The sequence below is a fragment of the Condylura cristata genome, unplaced genomic scaffold, assembly GCF_000260355.1.
Source record: "Condylura cristata isolate star-nosed mole 26May11 unplaced genomic scaffold, ConCri1.0 scaffold00019, whole genome shotgun sequence".
NCBI classification, from domain to species: domain Eukaryota; kingdom Metazoa; phylum Chordata; class Mammalia; order Eulipotyphla; family Talpidae; genus Condylura; species Condylura cristata.
The window spans coordinates 1,990,175-2,014,321 of record NW_004567120.1 but is presented as its reverse complement, the minus strand read 5'-3'; the positions used below and the strand labels follow the sequence as shown (position 1 = coordinate 2,014,321).

General features: G+C 39.2%; 1 protein-coding gene across 1 annotated transcript; it reads right to left on the bottom strand.

The window, feature by feature from the left end:
- Nucleotides 1-801: 801 nt before the first annotated feature.
- UPRT (uracil phosphoribosyltransferase (FUR1) homolog (S. cerevisiae)) lies at nt 802-21,729 on the bottom strand. Its single transcript, XM_004685598.2, has 7 exons — nt 21,172-21,729; nt 10,598-10,640; nt 7,822-7,891; nt 6,715-6,777; nt 4,000-4,161; nt 3,263-3,361; nt 802-1,993 (listed from the first exon to the last, which is right to left on the bottom strand). Exons 1-7 carry the CDS (start codon nt 21,546-21,548, stop codon nt 1,887-1,889), a joined length of 921 nt encoding a protein of 306 aa, XP_004685655.1. The 5' UTR covers nt 21,549-21,729; the 3' UTR covers nt 802-1,886.
- Between the last annotated feature and the right edge of the window lie 2,418 nt (nt 21,730-24,147).

Below are 24,147 nucleotides of genomic sequence, written 5' to 3'. Positions count from 1 at the left end.
AACAACACTGGCGGGGAATATGACCCACCAGAAGAGTTTAAACTATTTCCAGTAGGAATTTCATTCATGTGGGAAAGAAACATAGTCAACTCCCAATCATATGCAGTGATGAAAAGGAATAGAAATACATTAAATCTAGATAGCTGATGATAAAAATATAATTTGCTTGAAGTAATGGTTTTATACCTACACTAGAATATGAATTCACCTGATGCTCTGGAAAGCCACCTCAACCATTGAAGCTCTTGCATAAGCACTAGCTTAGACGCACTGACTCCTTTAGTGGCCCAATTAATTCATGTTTTCAATGAATTAAATGCATCGATCTAAAGTAAATCTATTCCATATCTCAATTTGCTGGTTCACCTCTTTCCTGGGACAGGGCAATAATTAGGCTTTAATGGGCTTCAGTTATAGCTTCTGCTAATTAAGAATAAACAAAATCCACACTGCATAGAAATATTTAAATGACTGGTATAGGTGATAAGTTCAGTGAGAACGTATATACAGTTTACCATGAAATAATTGCAATATAGGAAATCTATCAGTTTCAGTTTTATTATATGGGTTTTTAAGACAAAGGGGGAAATATGAGGTCTGTCTAGTATTACTAGGCTCCAAGGGAAGATGCAATCCCTTCTAGAATCATTCCTCTCCCCCAGGATTTGTTGACTTGCTCAGCTCTGGGTGGGTCTAAGTTACTGCCGTCTGTTCTCTGTGTTTTTTTAACAGAGGCCCATGACAGTTGAATAATGGCCTATAAGAGTATATTTAATTAAGTAATCAGTCAGCAACCACTGTTAAAATGTTTTAATATCAATGTAAAATGAGATCAGGGTTTTACAAGCAAGTTTCAGAACACAAACACCGGTTTCTAAAATGAGTTTCCCTTCCTTTCAGATGCCCATAGATAAACATATAAACCCTAGGAATTTTTTTAAATCATGGTATTTTCCCCATTTTAATAATCTACAGTTGACAAACATGCAACATAACTGGTCTTCAAGTCAAAGGCTTCTAATAGAAAACCCCAAACTAAAAATGAGACATTATAATTTACCTATTGGCCATAATACCCAGCAAGAAACCATCCTTTCCCCCACACCTCAGAGACCCACCACTAATCATTTCCTAGGGCACTAATGGCATTAACAGTACTTAGCCCTCCCTCGTCTGTGTCCCAGGATCCCTGCTTCAGTCCAGTTAATTTCTGCTACAGTTTTCATAGCCCATATCCTGCCCACCACCTTCACTATGTTATACTTGGCAAAGCACAGACCAACAATGGCACGGTATGTGAAATGTATCATGAAGAATATCATGACCCAACTGATGAGTTAACCTTGTATCCTGGGTCTGCCAATTGAGCAAGGATATTAATGGAGATGCAAAATTCCAGGAAGCATTCTTTTTATCCTTTCCAAGTTACCAGCATGTACTGTATCAGCAAGTAAAGAATAGAGGAAGATGATAACAGCCACATACATGAACACTCCTGGAACTAAAAGCAAACGAAACAAGGTGCAAACTATAGTGGACCGAAGAACCACCTCCCGTTTGGGTTTTATTGGCAAGCAACCATCAAACTCAGAGGTTCATAAAATTAGAAAACAATTTCAATATACTGAAGGTTCAACAATTTACATAAGCACATTATTAAAATCTTTTCTAAGAGGTGTGTGTGATTTGTTACTGAATTTGGTGCAGCAGTCAAGAAAACCAAATAAAATAAATAAACCTCAAGTATTTCCTTTTTACTATACCCACTTCCAAAAATTACAAAGCATAACAATTTTCTCTGATATCTCAAGCAAATTCATAAAACAGGTAGAAACTTAAAATGTAAGTGTATTATTACACAAGAAAATTAATTTTCCCTCAATCACTTAGTCTGTTCCAAAGTACTTCTGTCCAAAATGTGTAGGTGCAACAGGATGAACTTCAGTAGTTAAAATCGTGATCTCTGGAAACTCTTGAATTATCGATTTGGCACCTTCAAAAAAAGAAAATTGCAGTTATGGCAGGTTACTTTGGTAACATTAGTTGGAATTCAGAAGTTAATAGTTACTAGGTCTAACATAGAAAGAGGACAGAGAGAAATAACCTTTGGACACCTAGTCTGATTTGGTTAATATCTTTGTTAATATAATATTTGATCTGAAAAGCTATGATAGTAATCAGACTATGCCCCGACTCACTCACTAATAAGTTCTTACAAACAAATAACAATGTCTTAATTGTCACCTCTGTTACATATGAATGGATAACCAAGCAAATCAACCTCTGTCAGCATCAACATTTGAAATACAGGTAATTTTTTTATTATGAAACAGCAAATTAACCAAACAGGCCAGGGGTCTCCCTGGTGGTGCAGGGGTTAAAGTCTCAGCACTATCAAACTATCACCAGCCACTGAAGCCTGAGTTTGATCCTCGGCCAGGGAGGTGACCCACATATGGTTCAGCAAACCTCCCCTGTCTCGCCCACTAATCCCCTCAACAGTAGCAATACCGTTCTGCTCCCCACTCTGTCTCTAGTGAATTCCCTCACACATCTGGCCTATAACCCCATTTTTGTATGCAAATAAATAAAAACAAATCTTGAAAAAATAAAGAAACAGGTCACAATTCCTATAAAATGGCCTACTGAAAACAGCCTTGCCAACTAGATACCCTGTAGTAGCTCCAGGATTGATGGGGACTTGGCAACTCTGGAAATGAGGAAATACCCCAAATAGAAGCCACATATTTATCTTCCTTTCAATGATAAAATAAATGCAAATTAATTGCAGAACATTAAAAAAATATTGAAACAGCTTAAAAGGAAAAACCACTTAGAATCCCACCATCCTAAGATAATCATGATTTATACTGTATATATATTTTAAAATAAAAATAGTATTGTGCATCTGTCTAGCTTCTCCCCTATTTGGAAACAGCTCTCTGGCTCAATTAGGGAGACAGGAGAAACAGTGACCTTTCAGTCACTTGTGGCTCTACCCAAATAGGATCACTGGGAAAATAGTTGCAATCCCCTTCAATGGGGTTAGTTAATGCTTTTCCCTTTGAATGTGAGCAATATTAGAATGGGATAAAACATCATTAAGCTTAGAAATGACAAATGGAAGTTATAATTACCAAGATAAGTTTTATATTTAATGTGGAAGCAATTAAACTTTCCTCATGGGGCGAGATTGGACAGTATACATTTTCCCATCCCAAGACCATATGGAGCCCCAGTTACTGCCTCATGCTAAACTCACCATGAGGAGTGGAGAACAGACTAAGTAGAATGATAACACTGGGTTGAACTCCGTGTTCTATAAGAACCTTTACAGCTTCAATTACAGTATTTCCTGTACCTGAAATCAAATGACAACCAAATATATTATGTTAACACTTATCTCAAAATGTCTTCGACATTTCTTTGAAGTAAGGGCAGTTTAATAATCTGGCATAAGACACCACTGGGCAAAGCCTCATTTGTAGGTGATGTTCTTTATCAGTTATGCTATTTTCAGTAATGGAAACGACACATAGACTTTTCAGCTTGTAAGTGCACAAGTCTTATTCATTATCTGAGATATCACATTTAACACTCACCCGCTACCCCCAATCCTGAAAGACCATGCTAAATATCATCTAAGTAAGCTTAGAAAACAGAGTAACACAGGAGGGGGGAAAATGTTACCTCCAAAGAAGATACATACTTGGGAAAATCATTGCTATAAAGAAGGGATGTACTTTAACACATTCTCTATGTTCTATGTATTTTGTCTCTTTAGAGCTTTCGTTTCAATGTGTACCTCTTTGGAGGTAATAGTTTGATTCATGTATATTCCCTATTCACACAATAAAGATTCCTAATGAACTTCCCAGAGCAATTACAAATCCAACTGGAAAAAAAAGTTTAGAAACAGGCAAACCATTTATAAAAGGCAGGCACCAAGTTGAATTTAAACCTTAACCAAAGGTTACAAATGAAACTCAGGTCACTCACTAAGAATTGGATACATCAGAAGAACTTTTCTTCTGTAAATATCTGGAGGGAACTTGGCATAATATACTTTGGCTCTTTGTGTCTCCTCATCACTCTGAATCAGGATCTTTCCAATTCGTATGGATCGACAGCAGTCTCGTAAACCTTGTTCCATTGCCTCACCTTGAAGGAAATAAAAAAGGGGAGAAATGTTAGAGGGGAATAGAATGAAAGTCAAAGAATAGGCCAAACCAGAGCTTGTGACTGTTAACACAAAAAGAACATTGTCAAGACAGAAGCAACTTTTCTTAAGATAACAGCTTTTACTTCTCATACACCCATATTTTATACCCAGTACACGTCAATGAACCCAAGTAAAGGCTGGTCAATAAAAGTAAGATAAGCTGGTTTTACTGCCTGCTTGTCATGCATCCATGATTATAAGAAACAGATTTGTTAATGTGCTCCCTGAGCTTTTCCAACATCAGGAATATTTACTCCTATTATTTTAAAGAACTCTTTAAACCATATAAACTTGTTATTTTCATCAGAAAGAATATAAGATTTATGAAATGATGGGTGATATAAATCAAAGGATTTCTTATAGGTCAAGGCCACATTGGATGACAGCACACAGCCCCACAGTGACTTTAACGACAGAGGCCTTGCTGGCAAACAGGATAAAGGGAGCCCATATTGTGTCTCTCTCCCAGAAAAACACAATGAACACTATCACTCCGATTTCTGGACATGGAGCTTTTTTTGAGTCTAAGTTCTGGTATGTAAATATTTGTGAAAAGTCGATCATTTTCATACCATCAAGATTTTAGGTAACATCAGTGGCAAGTTGGTATTTTACCAGTACTTAATATTTCTCTTTAAATTGACTGCATTCACTTATGTTAAGAGGAAACTTTGTGTCACTAGTATAAAGACTTCTTTCTAATGTATATAAAAAGCAGCCAGTAGTTTTGAAGGATAAGCACCTTCGTATCTTGTCTATACATCAGCCTAAGTCATCGGGGAGCAAAGACCAAGCTGCTGCCATGGAAGCAGGAGATGTACTGAAAGAAGCAACTGTGTCTTAAAAAGTCACCTCTACTGTCTCTGTCACTTTTTTTTTTAAGATTTATTTTTTTATTCATACAGAGCTGGGGTACAGGCCAGAGATGCGGAGGGTGAGAGGATTCACCAGAGACAGAGTGCGGAGCAGAACAGGCAGATCAACGAAGTACACTGCTGAGGGGAGCAGCGGGCGGGTCAGGAGAGGTCTGCCATGCCATGTGGTCACCTCCGGGGCAGGCGGGGATCGAACTCATGTGGAAGTGGCTTAAGCTTCTTAGTGCAGTGCTTTAACCCACTGCGCCACCAGGGAGGGCCCGTCTCTGTCACTTTGTAAGACAATTTATTTATTTATGCATATAAGAACTGGGGTACAGGTCAGAGGTGCAGGGAGTGAGAGTGAAACAATATTGTCCTGGGAGTCCTATCATTGCTTAAGAGTAGCCGTCTACAAAATAAGAAACTTAAAGCTTCTATTTAACTTGAGGTATTTAATGTTCACAAACAGAACCTCACAGCCAATGGGGAATGTTAATGTATTCTTTCAAAATAAATAATCCAGGGCCCTCCCTGGTGCTGCAAGGGGTTAAGACGAAGCACTATGAAGCTATCCACAGCCATTGTAGCACGAGTTCAATCCCTGGCCAGGAAGGGGACCCACATGGCACAGCAGACCTCTCCTGTCTCGTCCGCTGCTCCGCTCAGCATAGATTTCATTCAATCTACCTGTTTTGCTCCCCAATATGTCTCTGGTGAATCCTCTCCCCCTGCCCACAACATCTCTGGCCTACACTCCAGCTCTTATATGCATAACTTAAAAAATCTAAGAAAAAAATAAATAAAAGTAAATAATCCAGTATATATATCTCAGGAGGTGTGGAATTAGTCCCCTAAATTATATACAATGTTGTAAACCAGTATTACATCTATGAAATAAACTAAGCAAATATTTAAAAAAAAATTCCATGTTTCCAGAACAAGCAAGTGGGGCTTACACCATACTTTGGACCTGGTACAAAAAATAATTAGCCAATTAATCTCTGTATAAAGGTATACATTTTAATCATAGCAGGTGGTTTTGCTGTACATAATTTAGTTTAGAAGGGGAAGCATTTCAACTCAAACACATTTATAAGACCAGCAACTGCAAATATCTAGAGTTATTGGCAGGTAAATGCTTTTGCCAAATACTCATCAAATATGAAACTAAAAATATAAAACCAGTTAACTTAGTCTAGTTCCTGACAGGGTAGGACTATCCCTTCCCTACAAAAGAAATCTAAAAAGCACACCTTTTTTTTTTTTTTTTATAGCCTGGTACTCAAAGTTCTGCAGACCTGATTGTGTGCCATATTTTGTCATTCTTTAAGTTGGCCTGTTCTCACTAAGATAACATCAATGCATCCTTCCCTGCTCACACCCTCCCCTGAAACTCTTTGAAAGCTGGCTTGCCCATGAGGGCAGGTCATAAGAAATGATGCTCTGCAGTTAAAATTAGCCAAACTCAGCAACACACAGGCCATGACTCCAAGGTACCATAAGGATATACAATGCAGGCAGCAAGATTTCCACTAAGGCACGCTGCAGTTATGACAGACACGCCCACCTCCCTCCTGGAAAGCAGCAGCTGTTTTTATGCATGCAAAGAGACAAAACTCACATAGGCAGACCTACCGCTTCTCATTATGCTGACCCCACAATTTCCCTTCTCAAATTTCACTCCTTCATATTTGTACCCTGTTGGAGAATAAAACCAAAAATTTATCTTCCATCATTGAAGCAACCTACTTATTTTATAAAGTGTCTATGGTTTAAAGCAGATGGGTACAGAGCAACCCTTGTCCAGACACACTGTAAAACATCTTAGGTTCCCTGTGAAAGTAATGAGAAGAGTCATGATTTTTCAGTTACTTCTTCATAAGAAACCTGTGGGGATAATTGAGAGAGGTGGACTTCATCAAGAGGGAACAGGACTTATGATAGCATGATATTCATGTACACGTTCCTCAAATTGGATTCAATTTGAATTCGTTGCACTCCAAGAATGCTATAAACGCCACCAATTCAAACTGAGACCCCACTGTGAACCACAGCAGAGAGATGCCTCATTCTGTCCCTTTTTATGATTCTCCATTCTGCCTTAAAAAGCAGAAGAGAAAGAGGCTGGAGTAGATGCCAAGACAAGTTCAACTCTTGTTCTCATCCTGAATTTGTGTCAATTATGATGCAGTAAGCTCAGCCCCCAATTTTCATATGGTCAACCTCTGAGTAGAACAGCTTCCATTATTTACTAAAGAACCAAATCATAATTTCAAATCCCTGAAACAGGGACCTTTGTCTGCTTTCTCTTAGAAAGTAGAACAAAGCATCTTCTCCAATTCTCACCGTTTTTTACTTTTTTTTCTTACTTCTCATCCTTTTACCTGGAGTTTCAATGCCAAACCAGCCTCACCCATTTGTTAACACCAGCAGCTTCCCCACACTGGTGAAGATAAACTGCCAGCAATTCTTAACTCTGGTCCCAATGGGCTGTCATCAAAGGCAACACCTGCATGCTGAAGAATATTTATTAACTTTTAACTTGAATCCACAAGCAAGCCATTAAAAAAAAATCATCCACATAAAAAACTTTAGTAAATGTCTCTGAGTCCAAGTCATTTAAAAGACTAGTTCCACCTAGACTCCTCAATTTGTATACTGATTTACTCAGACATTCCCTCTCCTCCCAATTCTATCTCAGATTTTTTATGAGAACATAGGAGTAGCAATAGCCCTGGTTACCTGTTGGAGTGGTCACCGTGCATTCTTTATATGGCAGCTGATTCAATCCCTCTTCCACAACCAGTCTGATCTAAAGAGTCAAAGGAAGAATAAATTGAAAATTTGCAAAAAAAAAAAATTCTGTTAGCTTAATCTCAGGATAAGAACATCAGCAACACGTCAGTTGTATACCAGGGACGTAGGAAGTTGGACCCTATCATGTGTTAGACTGAGATCCAAGTGCCAGCTGCTTGCTGCGAGTTATCCAAACTCGGTTAGGCATATGAATGCTGCCAAAAAAGCTCAGTTCAAGTATGCTTTCTAATTCTCATTCAGTTAATCTAGGCTATATATGTCAGATGCAAAACTCCAGCGAGTAAAGAGAGTCATGGCAGACACCTTTGGGATAGACTTCTGGTTACTATGCAAACAGTGCCCACTGAGAACTTCTCTGACATGTTTGGCACTTCTAAAATTATTTGGATTCTACTTAATAAAGATTTTCCATAAAGTAAATAAAGCTGGGAACTTTCGATAAGAAAATACATAAATAAATGAATTTGGTTGAATTAATTTTCTGAGCTTGGAATTTTATCCAAGAGAATACATCGGGATTTCCTAGATGAGGAAAAGGCTTCTAACAATCCTAAATGTATGGTACGGTGGGAAGAATCTATCAGAATTACAAGAAACAGCCTCCAAAACCCAGATAGGGTATACCGGTGAGTCTCCAGAGCCTAATACAATAAAAGTAGTGCTAAGTCTGTACTGCACACTTTCTTCAATCAATATTTCATTATTGGTTGAAACCAGGAACAGCAGGGAGAAAACATCAGGCCCCCATCTCAGTTATCACAACACATCACCCTGCTGCCAGGAAAAAGAGCAAAGCTAACTGGGCCAGTGCTTTGTAAGCCTGCAGTATCAGGCAGATCAGGAACCTCAAGAACAGCGTGTGTCTGTGAGCACACTCACCTTTAGCCACTGCTCTCTATGGTGGTTACTGTTCCTTGTGAACGAATTGCAAGGGAAGAAGAGGATCCTTTTCTTTGAAAACTTACATCCCCCAGCTAGTAATGCTCCTCTAAAGAATCATACCTCTCACTCCATCTCCAATAACCCCGGGATGGAAATTTTTGTACCCAAGCCTTATAGAACACAGAATCCAACAGGGGGAGACTAAAACTTAAAGAACTCAAACTTGAAGGGTTGGCCAGGGAAGCCAACCCTGACAAATTCAGGACAGAATTAATGTCAACTTTAATGAGACACTTTTTAAAATTTAAATATATTTATTTATTTCACATAATTCTTCATTTTGTGCATTTTATCATCTCGGTTGTAATCCCTGTGGGCTAATGGGACTCTTTAGTCAGAGGAGACAGTGTACTAGAAATCCTCAAGGCTAGAAACCTAAACAGCTTGAGTCCCTATCACAACAGACCCTGGATCTCTACTCCTCACCTAATAACAGGACCTTCAATGTAACTGCAGAGAACAAAAAGTGAAGTAACTATCTCCTCAGCTGAGTTAAGCCATGGGTCCTTATTCTCTCATTTGACTTAAGATATAACACCTACTCTTTCAAGCAAGCATTCTGCAATAATTATGAATGCAATTTTTACTTGCTACAAAAAAGGAAACAAGCAAGACAAAAGAAAATAAGAATCATTTTCTACCAGTGAACACTAACACCTCTGTTTTCTCCACAGTGGCCAATGACAAAGGGTCCATTTGTTGATCCTGTTCTTTGCTTTCATAACAGGATAAAGATCTAACTTTAACTACATTTGCCTTGGTGCAATCCAATGTTATTAGTACCCTTGGATACTTAAATACTTGTAAACAGAAGTGGCCACTAAATCAAGAATATTTAAAACTGAAAGAATAAGAGTTGTCTATACACTTTTGGAATAAAGATTTCCTCCAGGGAATATCTAAGTGAAAATGTCATGCCTTTTTGTACCCCACTCCCAGATTCCCTTTAGTAATCTAGCTTCAACTACCTGATGATAGCTGGGAGGTTAATAAGCCATTTCCTTTTCTGACAACTGGGATCATGTCTCTAGTCCTTACTGCTATTTCTTCTAGCACAGTGCCTGACTCACTTGCATTCAGTATATGTCTCAGGAATGGAGCAGCACCCATAACTACTGCGCAACATGAAACCATGTCAACCTCATTCCCAACACTGAGCACAGGTAGATACAAACACAAGAAGGAAACACAGTGACAGCCCAACCTGGCCTCTATCCTTCTGGGATTATACTAGGTAAATAGAGCTGGGATTGGTCAACCCTTATCAGAAGTCCCTGAGGACAGTATAAGCCATTCAGTTCTGTATTTTACACATGAGGGTTGGACAGAAAAGAGGCAAAGTAATTGCACCTCCTCCTACACATGTAAACTTCAAGAGGTATTAATTTTTGTGTACTAAGTGGATACTGCTACTACATTTTTGGCTTTCTTTAATGGCCTTTACATCACTGTCCTATGATCAGGCATTTAAGGGTTGCCCAGAATTAGGTTACCAAGATCCATTTGAGGTAATGGATGCTCAGAATTAAGCAGGATGAGTTCATGGGGAAATGGCTTGAGGTGACAGGGACTGAAACAGAGCTTTAATACAACAGCAGTAACAACACTTCAAAAGCCTAGAAAGAGGATGGATCCTTAGTCAATCTTTCCTCCCCTAGCCCAACCCCACCATGTGGAATGCTATAGAACAAAACAGTTTTTTGGCCTACTATGATTATATCATTAAACAGTGAAATGGAAATGGAAAGCCTCCACCTACCAAACGATCTGCAGAAAACATGAAGTCCCCTCTACTGGCTGTCCTAAAAAAAAAAAAAGAAAAGTAGTAAAAGTTTTAGTCTAGATTAGAGCCTGAACGTAAAATATTTCATAATACTTATAGAAACACCAATATTAAAACCTACTAACACAGGTTTAAATGTTGACATGTACAGTCTACAACTGAGACTATACTTTTTCACTAGGCTACAATGTAATTTACATTACTGAACTGACTTTTCGACATAAGCATTAGAAACAGGAATTGAAAAGATGAGGCAGTCTGCCACTGAGCTGCCCAAGTATACATTATTCAACCAGGGGATGAAGGAAGCTCCCCCTGGAAGATAGCAGCAAACCCACGGCTCAAGATATGACAAAACTTTCCAAGGGTTCTCCTCTTCCCCCTCCCACCCACATGATCTAAAACATCACCAAGATAAATAATCCATCTATTTGTCTCTAATCCTTTTTGGAACTTAGTATAGTACAAGCAAATATTCCACATTTGCAATTGCTTTCAATGACATGTAACCTGATTTCCAAGACCTCTTTCTCAAATTATTGATAATTTGTTCCTTTTGCTGTTTTTTCAACTAAATACTTTACTCTCTAGAACGCTCTGCCATTTCCCTATACATTTATTTTCTGCCCAATACTTTCATATCCTGAGGGACCCAAGTAATAATAACCCAGCACTTACCCACAAGCTGTTAGCTAGCCAAAAATGGAATGTTAAAAGGCTGACATTTTTTTCTGTATATAAAAATCTAGCATTGTTCCTCCTTCTTCCATATTGTTAAATGATTTGAATAACAGATTGATTTAAAATTTATATACTTAGGCTTCCTGGTGATTCAGGGGTTAAATTCTCAGCACTATCAAGCTATCACCAGCCACTGCTGCAGGAGCTCATGAAGCAAGCAGATCTCTCCTGTCTTGCCCACTGCTCCCCTCAGCAGTGTATTTCAGTAAATCTGCCTGTTCTGCTCCCTACTCTGTCTCTGGTAAATCCTCTTACCCACCAACCTCTGGCCTACACCCCAGTTTTTATGTGCATAAATAAATAAAAATAAATCTTAAAAAAAAAATCATGTACCGAAAAACCTCCAACTGCCTATCTATAGCATTCCCAAAATATTCCCCAACACACCATCTAATGACTTATGCAGGCATATATTATCTCAGTATACCATTAATCATGACTCTTTCCCAAGCTACATTTGTTCTCTTACAGGGAAATGCAATGAAATATCCCTGACACAAACAGCATTAGTTTTTTTGAGTAAATAAATTCTACCATATTACATATTTTAATTCTCTAAAATGTGGAACTTAATTAAGAAACAGTGAGAATACAGGCCTGTATTCTTTATATATAAATATTCCCTAAACTCAGAAAGCTCTATCCACACACACTCACACACATGAAGAACCCCTTGAAAACAAGCTGTGTTTTATGTACTGTGGTTTTCAAATAAAATTACATTACAGCAGCACCTTTCATTTCTAAAATTAATCTTTACAACATGCTTGTCAAGGAAGTAAAAGACAATGAACTACAAAAAAATATTGAAACCTCCTGCCCTGTTTGTTACTCCCACACAAATTCGTCTAAGAAGCCAGGAGACATTTTTTCAAGAGGGAATAAAAACTCCAGATCTGTCTTAAAGAAATATCAGCAGGCTCTCCCTGGTGGCGCAGTGGGTTAAAGCACAGCACTGAGAAGCTAAAGCCACTTCCGCATGAAGTTCAATTCCCGCCTGCCCTGGAGGTGACCACATGGCTGGCAGACCTCTCCTGACCCGCTCACTGCTCCCCTCAACAGTGTACTTGGTCAGTCTGCCTGTTCTGCTCCCCACTCTGTCTCTGGTGAAGCCTCTTGCCGTCCCTGAGCCTCTGGCCTGTACCCCAGTTCTGTATGTGCAAGTAAATAAATCTTTGAAAAAAGAAATATCAGCAATATATCTTGGGAACATATCCGAAATCTTTGTTTTTGATTTCCAAAGAGAGTTACATGTAAACTCATTACATAAAAAAGTTACATTAGGTTCAGTGATAAGAGTTGCCCTGATTTGTTATTTTTGCTAAGGACATTTTAACATCTTTTACATTTTCCCAAAATATATCAGTCTCAACTGGTAACTTTTGCTTAATAAGCATCTTTTTTACATTCCAAAAAAGGTATACACTGTAAGAGCCTAACAGTAACTGTCATTTCTTGACGGCTATTTGACTTTCAGTTAAAGCATTAAATTAAAGATGCTCCAAGTCATCCCACTACAAACTAATTACTAACTTATTACCTGGTGTTTTAGCCAGATTGTAGACCCAAACTGTTTACTTTAAATCAAATTAGAAATTGAAGTACAGCTAAAATACAATAACTTGATTGCATTTTTAAAAACCCATAGTGATCTTCGCTATCCACATTAACATTGTTAATACTAGAGTTTCATAAAACAGACATATACTTGCTTGATCAATCAAATCGTACATATTCTCTGAGTCACTACCGATGCAACACAGGACTAACATATTTGCTAATAAAAATGGTTTAATGAAAACCTGAGCCCAGGTTTTATTCAGACTGCCATTTTGTTTCAAATCTTAATTCACTTTTGCCCCAAAATCATTTTTTTAATTCTCCTAATGAAAGCAAAGCTTTGCAAGCCATTTTAATCATCAGCTTGGTAACAGTCCTGAACAAAATCTAGTGCAAAATTACTGTAAAACAACAAACACACACATACACCACAGAATATTCTAAAATATATTAAAATGATTAAACATCAAATATTTAAACAGTGATATCAGGCACTCAAAATTCAGAGCATGGAAATCTAATTAATACTAGGTTGTGTCTTTAAATTGTACAAACCCCAGAGAAGATGAACAGTACAGACTTCACCAGATCTGGGAATACCTTCCTTGACATTCCCCCCCAACAAATGTGTGATGTATCCATAGCAATAAAACGGAAGCAAATGCAGTTCATTTTAAAGAGATTGTCACTTGAAAAAAAAGAATCAAAATCATATTGAAAGTAATATCCTCTCTTTAATGTGTATTCACTATATCTGATTCTTCTCTTTTAAGACTGTCTATAAAGTACTATAAAATTTCCAGAGAGGCTGCAGCAATTTATGTATACTTAAAAAAAATGTATATCTCATAGCAAGCCAAAACCAAGATGAAATGATTTGAATCTCAACAACCATTCTTTCAAAAGATCAGTAAGTACTTATTTCACAAGCTACAGGACTATGAAAAAAATGTTTTCATAATATTTAAAAATTAAGACTTCAAGTAGAGATTCTCCTTTTCTTACTAGGTAGGCCTCATTACTACTACTACTATGACCACCACCACCACCACCACTAATACTTATACTGACACTAATACTAATACTAACACTAACACACACTAACACTAACACACACTAACACTAACATACACTAATATGAGACAGAGTCTCTAGGGGTTATCTCCTGGGACAATTATAAGTTCAATTTCTACAGCAGAAATTGCCATTTGGTCACTCTCTACTACTGCTCTATGTTCAGAAAAAAAATTGACAACCCTCCTTTTCTCCACAACAGACACAGATAGAGATACAGCTAAAGTGTACAAAGATTTATTTATAAAGCTTTTCTAAAAGGTCTATAAGTCCATAGTAGGAACCTATATTATATCAACACATATACTACTCCCTTTTCCCTATAGATCACCATTTATTGAAAGCTTTCTTGGTGTCAAGTATTAGGCGGTTCTAGTACATCATCTCCCTGAATCCTCACACAGCCATAAGACGTAGATTGTACTACCGCCACTTCACTGATGAAAACAGTGAGGATCACAGAGGTGAAGAATTTCAAGGTTCATCCCGGCCTGAAGATCTCTAATTCCATGTCCCTAGGTAAAGTCATTATTTATATTTTGCTCTAACAATGGAAAGCCTACTGAAAAAACACAAGATTCTAGATATATGTTAATGTTACTTCTCTCTCTCTGTGAATCAGACTGGCATGCATGTACAATATATACAAGGTAATAAAGAACCTGTCAGACAAACATTATTAAAATGTTTCTTTCTGAACAAAGAGAAGCATTATTATTACATGTCTTATAAAGAATACATGGTAAGCCTAACACACACAAAAGCACACCGTTCCCAAAATCTTGATACCAAAACATCTGGCTCATAACCTAACAGAATTTAATTTGTTTCAAATCCCAGTAGCACTTAGTGCATCATAATTTCAAAAGTGAGGATTTTATGTAAAAATCATTTTCAGCACTTGAGGTGGGAGAAGTTAGGACAGAGCAGGATTGCCAGATGTAGCAAACAGAAATACAGGATGCCCACTGAAATTTATATTCCAGAAGTGTATCCCACAAGGTATTTAGGATATACTTACACCAAAAAGGTATTCATTGTATATTTATCAGAATTTAAACTTAAACAGATGTTCCGTATTTTACCTGGCAATGAAGTTCAAGAAGAATAAAAATGGACTCAGAGAACTCACTGGGGGCACAAGGGGTTAAAGGGCAGCACTATGAAGCTATCCACAGCCACTGCAGCTCAAGTTTGATCCTGGCCAGGAAAATGACCCACATGGTGTGGCAGACCTCTCCTGTCTCTCCTGCTACTACCCTCAATCTGTCTGTTCTGCTCCCCACTCTGTCTCTGGTGAATCCTCTCACCCCCTGCATCTCTGTCCTATACCCCAGTCTTTATGCATAAAGAAATAAACCTTTTTTAAAAAAATGGACTCAAATTCAGCTCTAATATACTTTTGTTTGTTTCTGTTTTTGAAGCAACAGTTTAAAGGGAAGTGAAACTTTGAAATTTTTCTGCTAGGTTTAAACCAATGGAATGTTACATTTTAAGCTAGCATTTAGTGAAAGTTCTGAAAACACAAACTTTACTTCAACAACTATTGTGTTATTATATAATCACTAAAACAAAACAAATGGTTACATGGTTTGTCACAGTATACCAATGATTTATACATGATGTCCTCTGTCCTTCTTTCATTCTTGTAAAACATCCCCCACCCCATGAAGTACATGGAACAAACATAATCTGATGCAAAAGCCTTTTAGAAATGAATATTGCTTTTACTACCTACGAAGGTACAAGTCTTTAAGGACACAGCTCTCTAGCACTATTAGAGGGAAAATAATCTACCTACCCCATGACATTTTTAGATTCCATTCCAGTCTCCAAGGTGATGAGATCTCAGGAGCTAAGGTTTACAACTCCTGGCAGGAAGACATGAAGCTGATTCCTGCGTAGGAGACCACCGGGAACTAGGAGCAGAGTAAGTGACCATGTTAGCTTATAACTGAACATGTGGGTCTTCCTGCTCTCTTGCTTTTACAGCTTGGACTTACACCCTGGTACTTCTGGAGGAGGAGGTATATGGAGGAGAGACATGTAGAGATACTTGGAAAAGACACAAGTGGGTGAGAGTCATAGGGAGACGGTTCCTGGCCCTTCACAGAGACATTATCTTGATGTGGTGTGTTTTGAATGTTAAGGATCTCCTTCTGTCCCAGCTCCCTGGGACCTACCCATCTGTTTTCTTGTTGTTTTCTGCCGAAAGTTACCTATGACTTGTGGCAAGCTTTAGGCCGAGCCTGTTTAGCTAGGCATTAGCCCATGAGGGGTTTGGTAACTATTGGAAAACTATTATTTGAAATCTCTCTCTCTCTCTCATATTCTCTTTCTTTCCACACCAATTCTTTTAAAAAACAAAAAACTATCAGTTAACTGACTGCTTCCTTTGTCTTTGTGTACACAAATGTCTGAATTGCTTTTAGAGCATGTATCCCTAAACAGTCCTGTGTAACCTTCAGTTATCTGCCAACAGCACCTCCTTAAACAGCTTATAAAATAGAGCATCACCAATTATTTATCTGAAAGCAGCAGAGTTCAATATAAATTCAAAATCTAGTAGAACAAGAAAAAGAATTTCCCTTAGAACCCAGACCTCAGTCATTCAAGTTTATTTACTTAACTATGAATTCAATATTAAGTGCCTCTGTGCCAGGTCCTATGCCAGCCCAGACCTTCTTTGGCTAGGTCCAATAAATATCATATACATGTGTGTGAGTTTGCTACATGTAGCTTAAAGAGGCAACTTTCTCCCTCCTAGCCTAAAAGTCAGAAAATGCACATGGAAAACAAGATACATATCCATGTTTTAAACAAATTGCAGGTCAAAGTTTTTATGTGGCAGACATCTTCTTGACTTTGTACAATTTGGGTTCCATAAGGTAACGGTTAGCACTCTGGACTCTGGTTTTGTGTAATTTGAAGAGAAAATTTCCAAGATCCCTGCAATCTGAAGGTGATGTAAGATCAGGCTCTCTAGACTGATTCTGCTTAGTGCGTAGAATCCCCGATTCAGCCTGTTTTCCAAATCTGAAGTTCCCAAAATCACCAAATGTGGGAGAACACCATTTTCCCATTGGCCTGGACTGAGACTAGCAATCGCTATGGTGCTTATAAAACTACAGGTACTCAGGTTCCACCAAAACTACTCAAGCAACCTCTAAGAATGAGGGCCCAAAATATGCATTTAAACAAACAGAGAAGTCTCCTCGAGTAATTTAGATGCACAACTTTAGTTAAGAACATTAAATAACCTAGTCAGATGACTCAAGTTACAACAGGCTGCACTGACATTAGGGAAGCACAGGATAACCATCCCTCCTGAGACTGTTTCTCTGCCAGGTGACCAAAGAGGGACAAACTGAATGTCCTCCTTTAGTGCTATTTCACATACCTAGACACTCCCAATTGCTTGACTTTCACCCAAACTGCCTGCTAAAACCATGGCAAAGCAGGGAACATTGAGGAGCTCATGAAACAGCATTAACCTTTCAGGAAACAACAGAAAACAAAACAAGACAAAAAACTGGGGACGAGAGATGATCTCTTAAACACAGTGCCTAAAATAGAAGGCTGTGAACTATGCTCAAGGGAAAAGTGTATTATACTCAGATTTTGCTGGGCTTAATATTTAGAGGAACCAGAAAGGGAAGAGTGTGGTTAAATCCATTGTAACAATGAACATTGGAAATAAAGGAGTCATTTCTGTTCTCAAATTCACCTGTGACCCACATGTGACTGACTAAATTATCTGATTACTTGGCATTTTAGATTAGTGCACTCTCAGAGAGAAAACTGTTTCCCTGAAATTCAATAATACAACAACCAACATATTTTGTAAATACTGTGCATTACTTGAAAAGAAATTTTCAGTCAGTCCAAACAATGTTCTCAATTTTTTCCTGCTTTATATATTTACAACAATATACAGTCCTGTTGACTCAGCCCATTTCCTATGCCAATGTCAAAGGTACAAACTAACACCCAGGAATAACAAAAGGTATAATATGCACTCAAATGGCCTGTAACACACAGCTCCACAGTGCACATACATGTCACATCAAAATAGAGAAGTTCATAAGCCCCACGGAAGACAGGGCATCATAATTGATGGCATATTCCATTACTAGACCTACGTAAATACAGCTCCTCTTACCACAGGCACCCTTACCACCAGTGCCCTCAACGGGATGAAATAGTTATTGTTTGTATGAGGGGATGACAAGTTTTGAAGATAAAGGAACAGAGGCCTCTGTTAATAGATAACAAAAGCAAAAGTAAGACAATCTCTGGCCTAAATAACTAAGCATCAATTAGTTATCAAAATTTGTGCAGGATTTTCTATACTATATCAGAATAGGATAAAAATTACCTGGGATTTCTTATTGTTGCCTTCTAAAATAAGAATGTGAATTGTATTTATACTTCAATTACTGTTGCTAAAAGCTCAAGAAACCAGCATTTATGGATGCTATCAGAACCATGCACAAATATAAACATAATGGTTTTAAATGCCTTTAATATGCACAGCGCTTCACAGTTTATAACAAATGTCTGCAGACAGCTGCTTATTTTAACCTCTCAGGAGCTCTGTGAGATCTTATCAATAGTCTAATTTCACAAGTGATCAATTTGAAGCACAGAAATGCTAAACATCTTGATTCGGCGTATACTGGATCCTACAATTTTGTTCCAAACTGAGAAAGAAAGAAAAAAATTTCATATACACCCAGGTTTACTATATAACTCAGGCTTTTCTGAGTAAACAAAGTTTAATTAAGTACTGTCACATGTTTGATTACTAGTCCCTTTCATTTAGCATGTTTTCAAGGTTCATCCATTGCATATCAATATACCATTCCTCCTTGGCTGAGTGATAGTCCGCTGTACCACATTTTGTTTACCCATTCGCCAGGTAATGGACATTTGGGTGGATTCCACTGTGGCTACTAATCAAAGCTATATGTTAAGATTGTGTAGTAACATACAAGTGCATATGGAGGAGAGAAAAACTGGAGGCAGGGAAACAAACTGGCAGCTATTACAATAATATGAAGGTAAGGATACTACAGTCTGACTCAGAGAATAGCAACCTGACTCAACAGCAATTTTAAAAAATCAAGGCACCCACTGAAAAATGGGTTTTTACACAGAGTAGCAACTAATTTAAAGTGCAGTGGAAAAAGAAACCTGTTGTGTGATCAGCAGAGCCTAAACCAGGAAAAGACCCCTTGTCTTACAAGCCACTGTACCACATCTGCAGAGCCATGGTAATGATGGAGGAAAAAAATAGTAACCCCAAAGGAGGCATCTCAAGGTTAAAACCTGACTCACACAAGGAGGTGGGCGCAGAAGGGATTAACATGACCATTAAGCCAGCCATAGAAATCAAGACCCTTAGTGCCTGATCACGAGGCTAAATGCCCCAAACAGGTATCAGACTGCTGAAGGGACACACATGAGGATAAAAATAGAGAGATTGGACTCATTGGCTCATTGTGAAATCTCTGGTCCATTTACAGTTCCACAGAGTTATCCCTAATCAACAGCAAACAGATCACTCCACAAAGGAGTGAACCCCTCCCAAAAAGAAAATGATTATATCAGCACAGTCTTCACACTGACAGGGGGCAGCAGTCCTTCTGCCCACCTGTGCCTATGCAGGTGCTTCTTTGCACCCAATCTCTCATTACCTGTACCATGCTGGGCTTCTCTGCAGTGGAGGGAAGTGGAGGCTGCTCTCCTCAAGGCCGCCCGCCTGCGACCATGAAGGCCTCTCTCAGCAAACCTGTCCCTTTCTGGGCAGCTCTTTCTGCTCACTTGTGTCTAAGCAAGTGTTCTTTATTCTTCTGTCCTGTTCCCCGAATAAACTCGCTCTTTAAATATAACATCTCTGTCTCATGGAAAAACTCGCCTGTGGAACTCGCCACGTGTGACTGAAAGGGGAGCTCTGGTGAAACCTTGCCCAGAGTGAACCCAAGGACCCTGAACTCCAAACTCATCCCCAAAAAACTCCATCAGTGATAAGCTGCTTAATGCCTAAAGAAATATTTCTATTCCTTCAGAGGACACTGTTAACATCAGTTTGCGACAAACACTGGTGGATCCTTTTAATTGATAACACAAAAAGGACTGCTCCAGAAGTATTATCAATAATCTTGTGCTCAGCCACCCCTGGATCACCCTCAACACATTGTGGCACACCCTGAACCTCAGAATGAAGAAACTCTTCCTACTCCTGCATGTTCCCACACCCTTTCTTTCCTACATAATCTTCCCTCACTTTACTCTCCGGAGGCAGCCATTTCTGAGCTCTGACTCTGCTATTCTCCTGACATGCCACCACTTGCTAATAAAACACTGCATTTGTGAAAGCAACCTCGTGGTTCAGCCTCACTTTCTGAGCTCAAGCCCAAGCGTCTATAACAGCTGGTAGTTCATCCTGGTTATTTCCTTTGAGAAAGCCCATCTCCAAGAGATCTCAAAATAGCATTTCAAAATGAAGTTTTATCTGCATTGGCTTGTGGGATTAATGGGAGAACCAAAGACTCTTTTAGGTTCCCTTTAATTCATTAACTTACTGAAACATTTATGTTCTAGTAAGTTTATAGTAAAACAATCTTGATCAGAGTTGAATTATAAGGTTTCTCGTGGTCAAGTAAACCTGAACTATGAGGCTAAAAGACCTTAGACAAAATTACATATTCGGAGGGGCAAACACTAAAGGCGCGGAGGGTCTGTTGAGCACATTTCCCTGAAGTTACTTTCTTTCTATTTGTGCGCCTGAGCATAATCATAGGTAGTAACCATTTGTGAGCTACATATTTACCATATGGTCTGACACCTGGCACATAGCACAGGCCTTTTACCTCTCAGGGAAGGCTGCGGGTCTCAGTCACCCGGAAAAGACAAAGAGGAAGCCTGAGGCTACCTAAGAGGTCTCCTCCCTACACAAAGCGAAGTTAAATGCAGACTAAGGAAGAGAGTTGGGGCCCCGTGTCACGTGTCACTCCTGTTTAAAATCATAAAAAAAAAAAAAACCCACTCTATCTCCACTCACCAAGTTTCCAAAAACCAAGAACTCCATCCCTTTAACGCTCTTACGTCCAATCCCCGTCCACCTCCAGAGAGACCCTCCACCTCCCTTTCCCCTCCCTCTCTCGGCTCACTTGTCCCGGATGATGGTCTGCAGCTCCCGGATCTGATCATTCATAGGGAGCAACTTAAGCTGCGCCCCGATCTGCTGGGAGACGTCGCAGTCCCCTAGGAGGGAGTCGCTGGCTGGTGCGTCATCGTTGCCACTGTCTCCGTTGTTATCCGAGTTGAGGGTGGCACCGCCGCAGGCCTGAGGGTCCCGCTCGGCCTGTACCAGAGAATGGGCGTGCCCTGTGAGGAAAGTCAGTTTAGCCGTGGAGGCGCTGTTTGCCCCGGCATGGTCAGGAATCAGGTCGCCAGGTCGTGGCAGCTCGGAGCTTGGGGTAGAGACTGAGTTAACTTGCTGGTTGTGACAGGGCATGGAGTCCGCACACTGTAACTCCGTGGCCATACACCGGGCCTGGGTTGTCCCCGAACTACCAACCCCTAACAATAAAGGAGAGTAGGGGCCTTTCCTCACGTGTTCTCCAGGCTGGTCCCACTTCCTCCAAATCTCTAACCCCAGCTGCCCTCTCACCCTTAGGCCTCCGCGGGTTCCCTTTTGCAAGCCACGTCCCAGCTCCGCCCACGCCAGACGTCCTGCCTGCCCGGACACTCCATTGGCTTCTCTGCTTGCCACTCAGCAGCACACAGCTCGTTAACCCTTTGAGTCATTCCTATTACGTGGGTTCCCACACCTAGCGAGCCGAGGGATGTGCTGTTGAGAGTCCCCGGAAGCACCTGGGGGTTCTACATGCAGAGTTTGGATGACTGGTAGAGGCAGGAAAAACTAGGGGTGGCGAGGGATGAAATGATGGCACATACAAACACCATGCTTTCAGACTTTGTATCTTGGCGGAGAGACTACTTCAGTATCTTCATTGAGCTAGTCAGTGCAACCGAAAGAGGAAGTAACAGGAAGGGGGGGGGAAAAAAAAACCTAGCAGGCTGCTAAGATCCTGCTCTCTACTAAACTGTTGTATAAAATGAAGCTTCCCAAATGGATTTGACCGCGAGAGCTTTCCTTACTGGTTGGGCTGTGCACCATACGGTTACCATGGGGATTTTGACAGCATTTCACATCTTCTGCCTCTTGGTTTCTTTTAAGTGCTTGGAAAGACGCTTTTTGTTGATTTTAGTGTTGCAGACACTATAAAAAGTTGAGGTAAGAGAGTCGTTAGGGCAGTACTTTTCGACAATGGTGTGCATAAGAACAATTGCTGAGCTGGTTAAAATGCAGCTTCCTATGGCCTACCTTTGACAGTCAGATTAAGTAGCGCTGACATGGGATCCCGGAGGCTTATTTTTAACAAATAACCCAGCAGCAATTTTGATTTTTTTAAAAATTCTTTTGAAGATAGCCTTTCTTTTTCTTTTTTCTTTTTTTTTTTCTTGGTAAAGCTACAACCTGAATGCCAGAAGCTTGCTAATTTTACCCAAAACTTATTGAGCAACCTTTAACAAGTCCTTTCCACCCTCTCTGGACTTGATTTTTCCCATTTATAAGTGAGATGCATGACCTACTTGACTACTAAATGTTTTTGAATTGTGACATCCTGTAGTTCTATTTTGCCTTCCAAAAAACCAGTTCTTAAAAGTTAAAATTCCTTGTTCCATACAGGTACATAACCAACATAAACAGATTCAGAGGAATGTGATTAGTAGATAACAGGAAATATCCAGGCCTTTAGTGGGATATGAGCTATGATTTGGCTTGTTTTCCTTTTTTTGTTTTGGTTTTAATGGCGTTTTTCTCCTTTTTTCCTCTCCCATTTTCTCTGCTTTGTGTTTAGACCTCTAGGTCAGAGCACTGTTAGTTATAATTACAGAAAATTCAATCGGATGATAAGAATGGAAGCCTAAAATTGTAGACTCATTCACTTTTGAAAGACTATGTATCACCTAGCAAAGAATGCAATTCAAAGGGTCTCTGAGTTTAAAGGCTGAATCTACTAACTTGTAGTGAGCAGGAACAATTAAAATGGCTACTTTGTCAAAGAATACTCTAAAGGAAATACAGTAATGTATAATGGATTTAAAGTGGCAATGTGAGGCATCCTAAACAGTGTCTTTGTTCTCAGTGCCATAGAACATGAATTAGAATAGAGCCGCTGCCAATATATTTTGTGTTTTCACCCTTAATAAGTAACATACATACACCTACCTATATTAAGCAGTAACTATTAACAAATCTATTTTCTAGTTGTTTTAATTATTTAAAGTGCTACTAAAGCACTACTCACTAATTATGAAACACCTTAAATTTGTTACTTTGAAAGAGTATGTGGAGGTATTTATTTTTTAAAAGTAATCAATTATGGGTCCTCCCTGGTGGAGCAGCAGGTTAAAGCACAGCACTAAGATTTTGATGCCCACCTGCCCTGGAGGTGATCCACATAGCATGGCAGACCTCTCCTGACCTGTCCACTGCTCCCCTCAGCAGTGTACTTCATTAGTCGGCCTGTTCTGCTCCCCACTGTCTCTGGTGAATCCTCTCACTGCCCCTGCACCTTTGGCCTGTACCCCAGTTCTGTATGCATAAATAAGTAAATCTTTTTAAAAGTCATCAATTATAATCAGTTGTTTTTCTTTTTATCAAACTGATTTAATATACTGTATGTGATTCTGAGATATAGGATTACACCTCTTCAGATATAAGTCACTGCACCACACCCACCATTAATGCCCTCCTAGTCCTCCACCATAGTCCATTGAGCCCCCTTCACACCCTCTTCTCAATTTCCCCCCACTTGTTTTGCAAGCCTCATTCTCTAGTCACTCTTCTGGGGGTTGTTATTGATTTGCTTTTATCTGACACTTTATTTGTTTCTCAATATTCCATTTAAGTGACACCATCACTTTGTCTTTCTCCTCCTGATTCATCTTGCTTACCATTATCACCTTCAGTTCCATCTATGTTAATGCAAATGGCAAGAGTTTATCATTGCATTTTTTAAATTGGAAAATATTACATTATAACATTATATTACTTTTAGGTGTACATTATTAAA

Coding starts and splice junctions, on each gene's coding strand:
- UPRT (XM_004685598.2), bottom strand. CDS start 21,548: ATGGCCACGGAGTTACAGTGTGCGGACTCCATGCCCTGTCACAACCAG. Junction 7,892..10,597: donor TGTTTTCTGCAGATCGTTTG/GTAGGTGGAGGC, acceptor TTGACTCTTTAG/ATCAGACTGGTTGTGGAAGA. Junction 1,994..3,262: donor TCTGTTCTCCACTCCTCATG/GTGAGTTTAGCA, acceptor CTTTTTTTGAAG/GTGCCAAATCGATAATTCAA.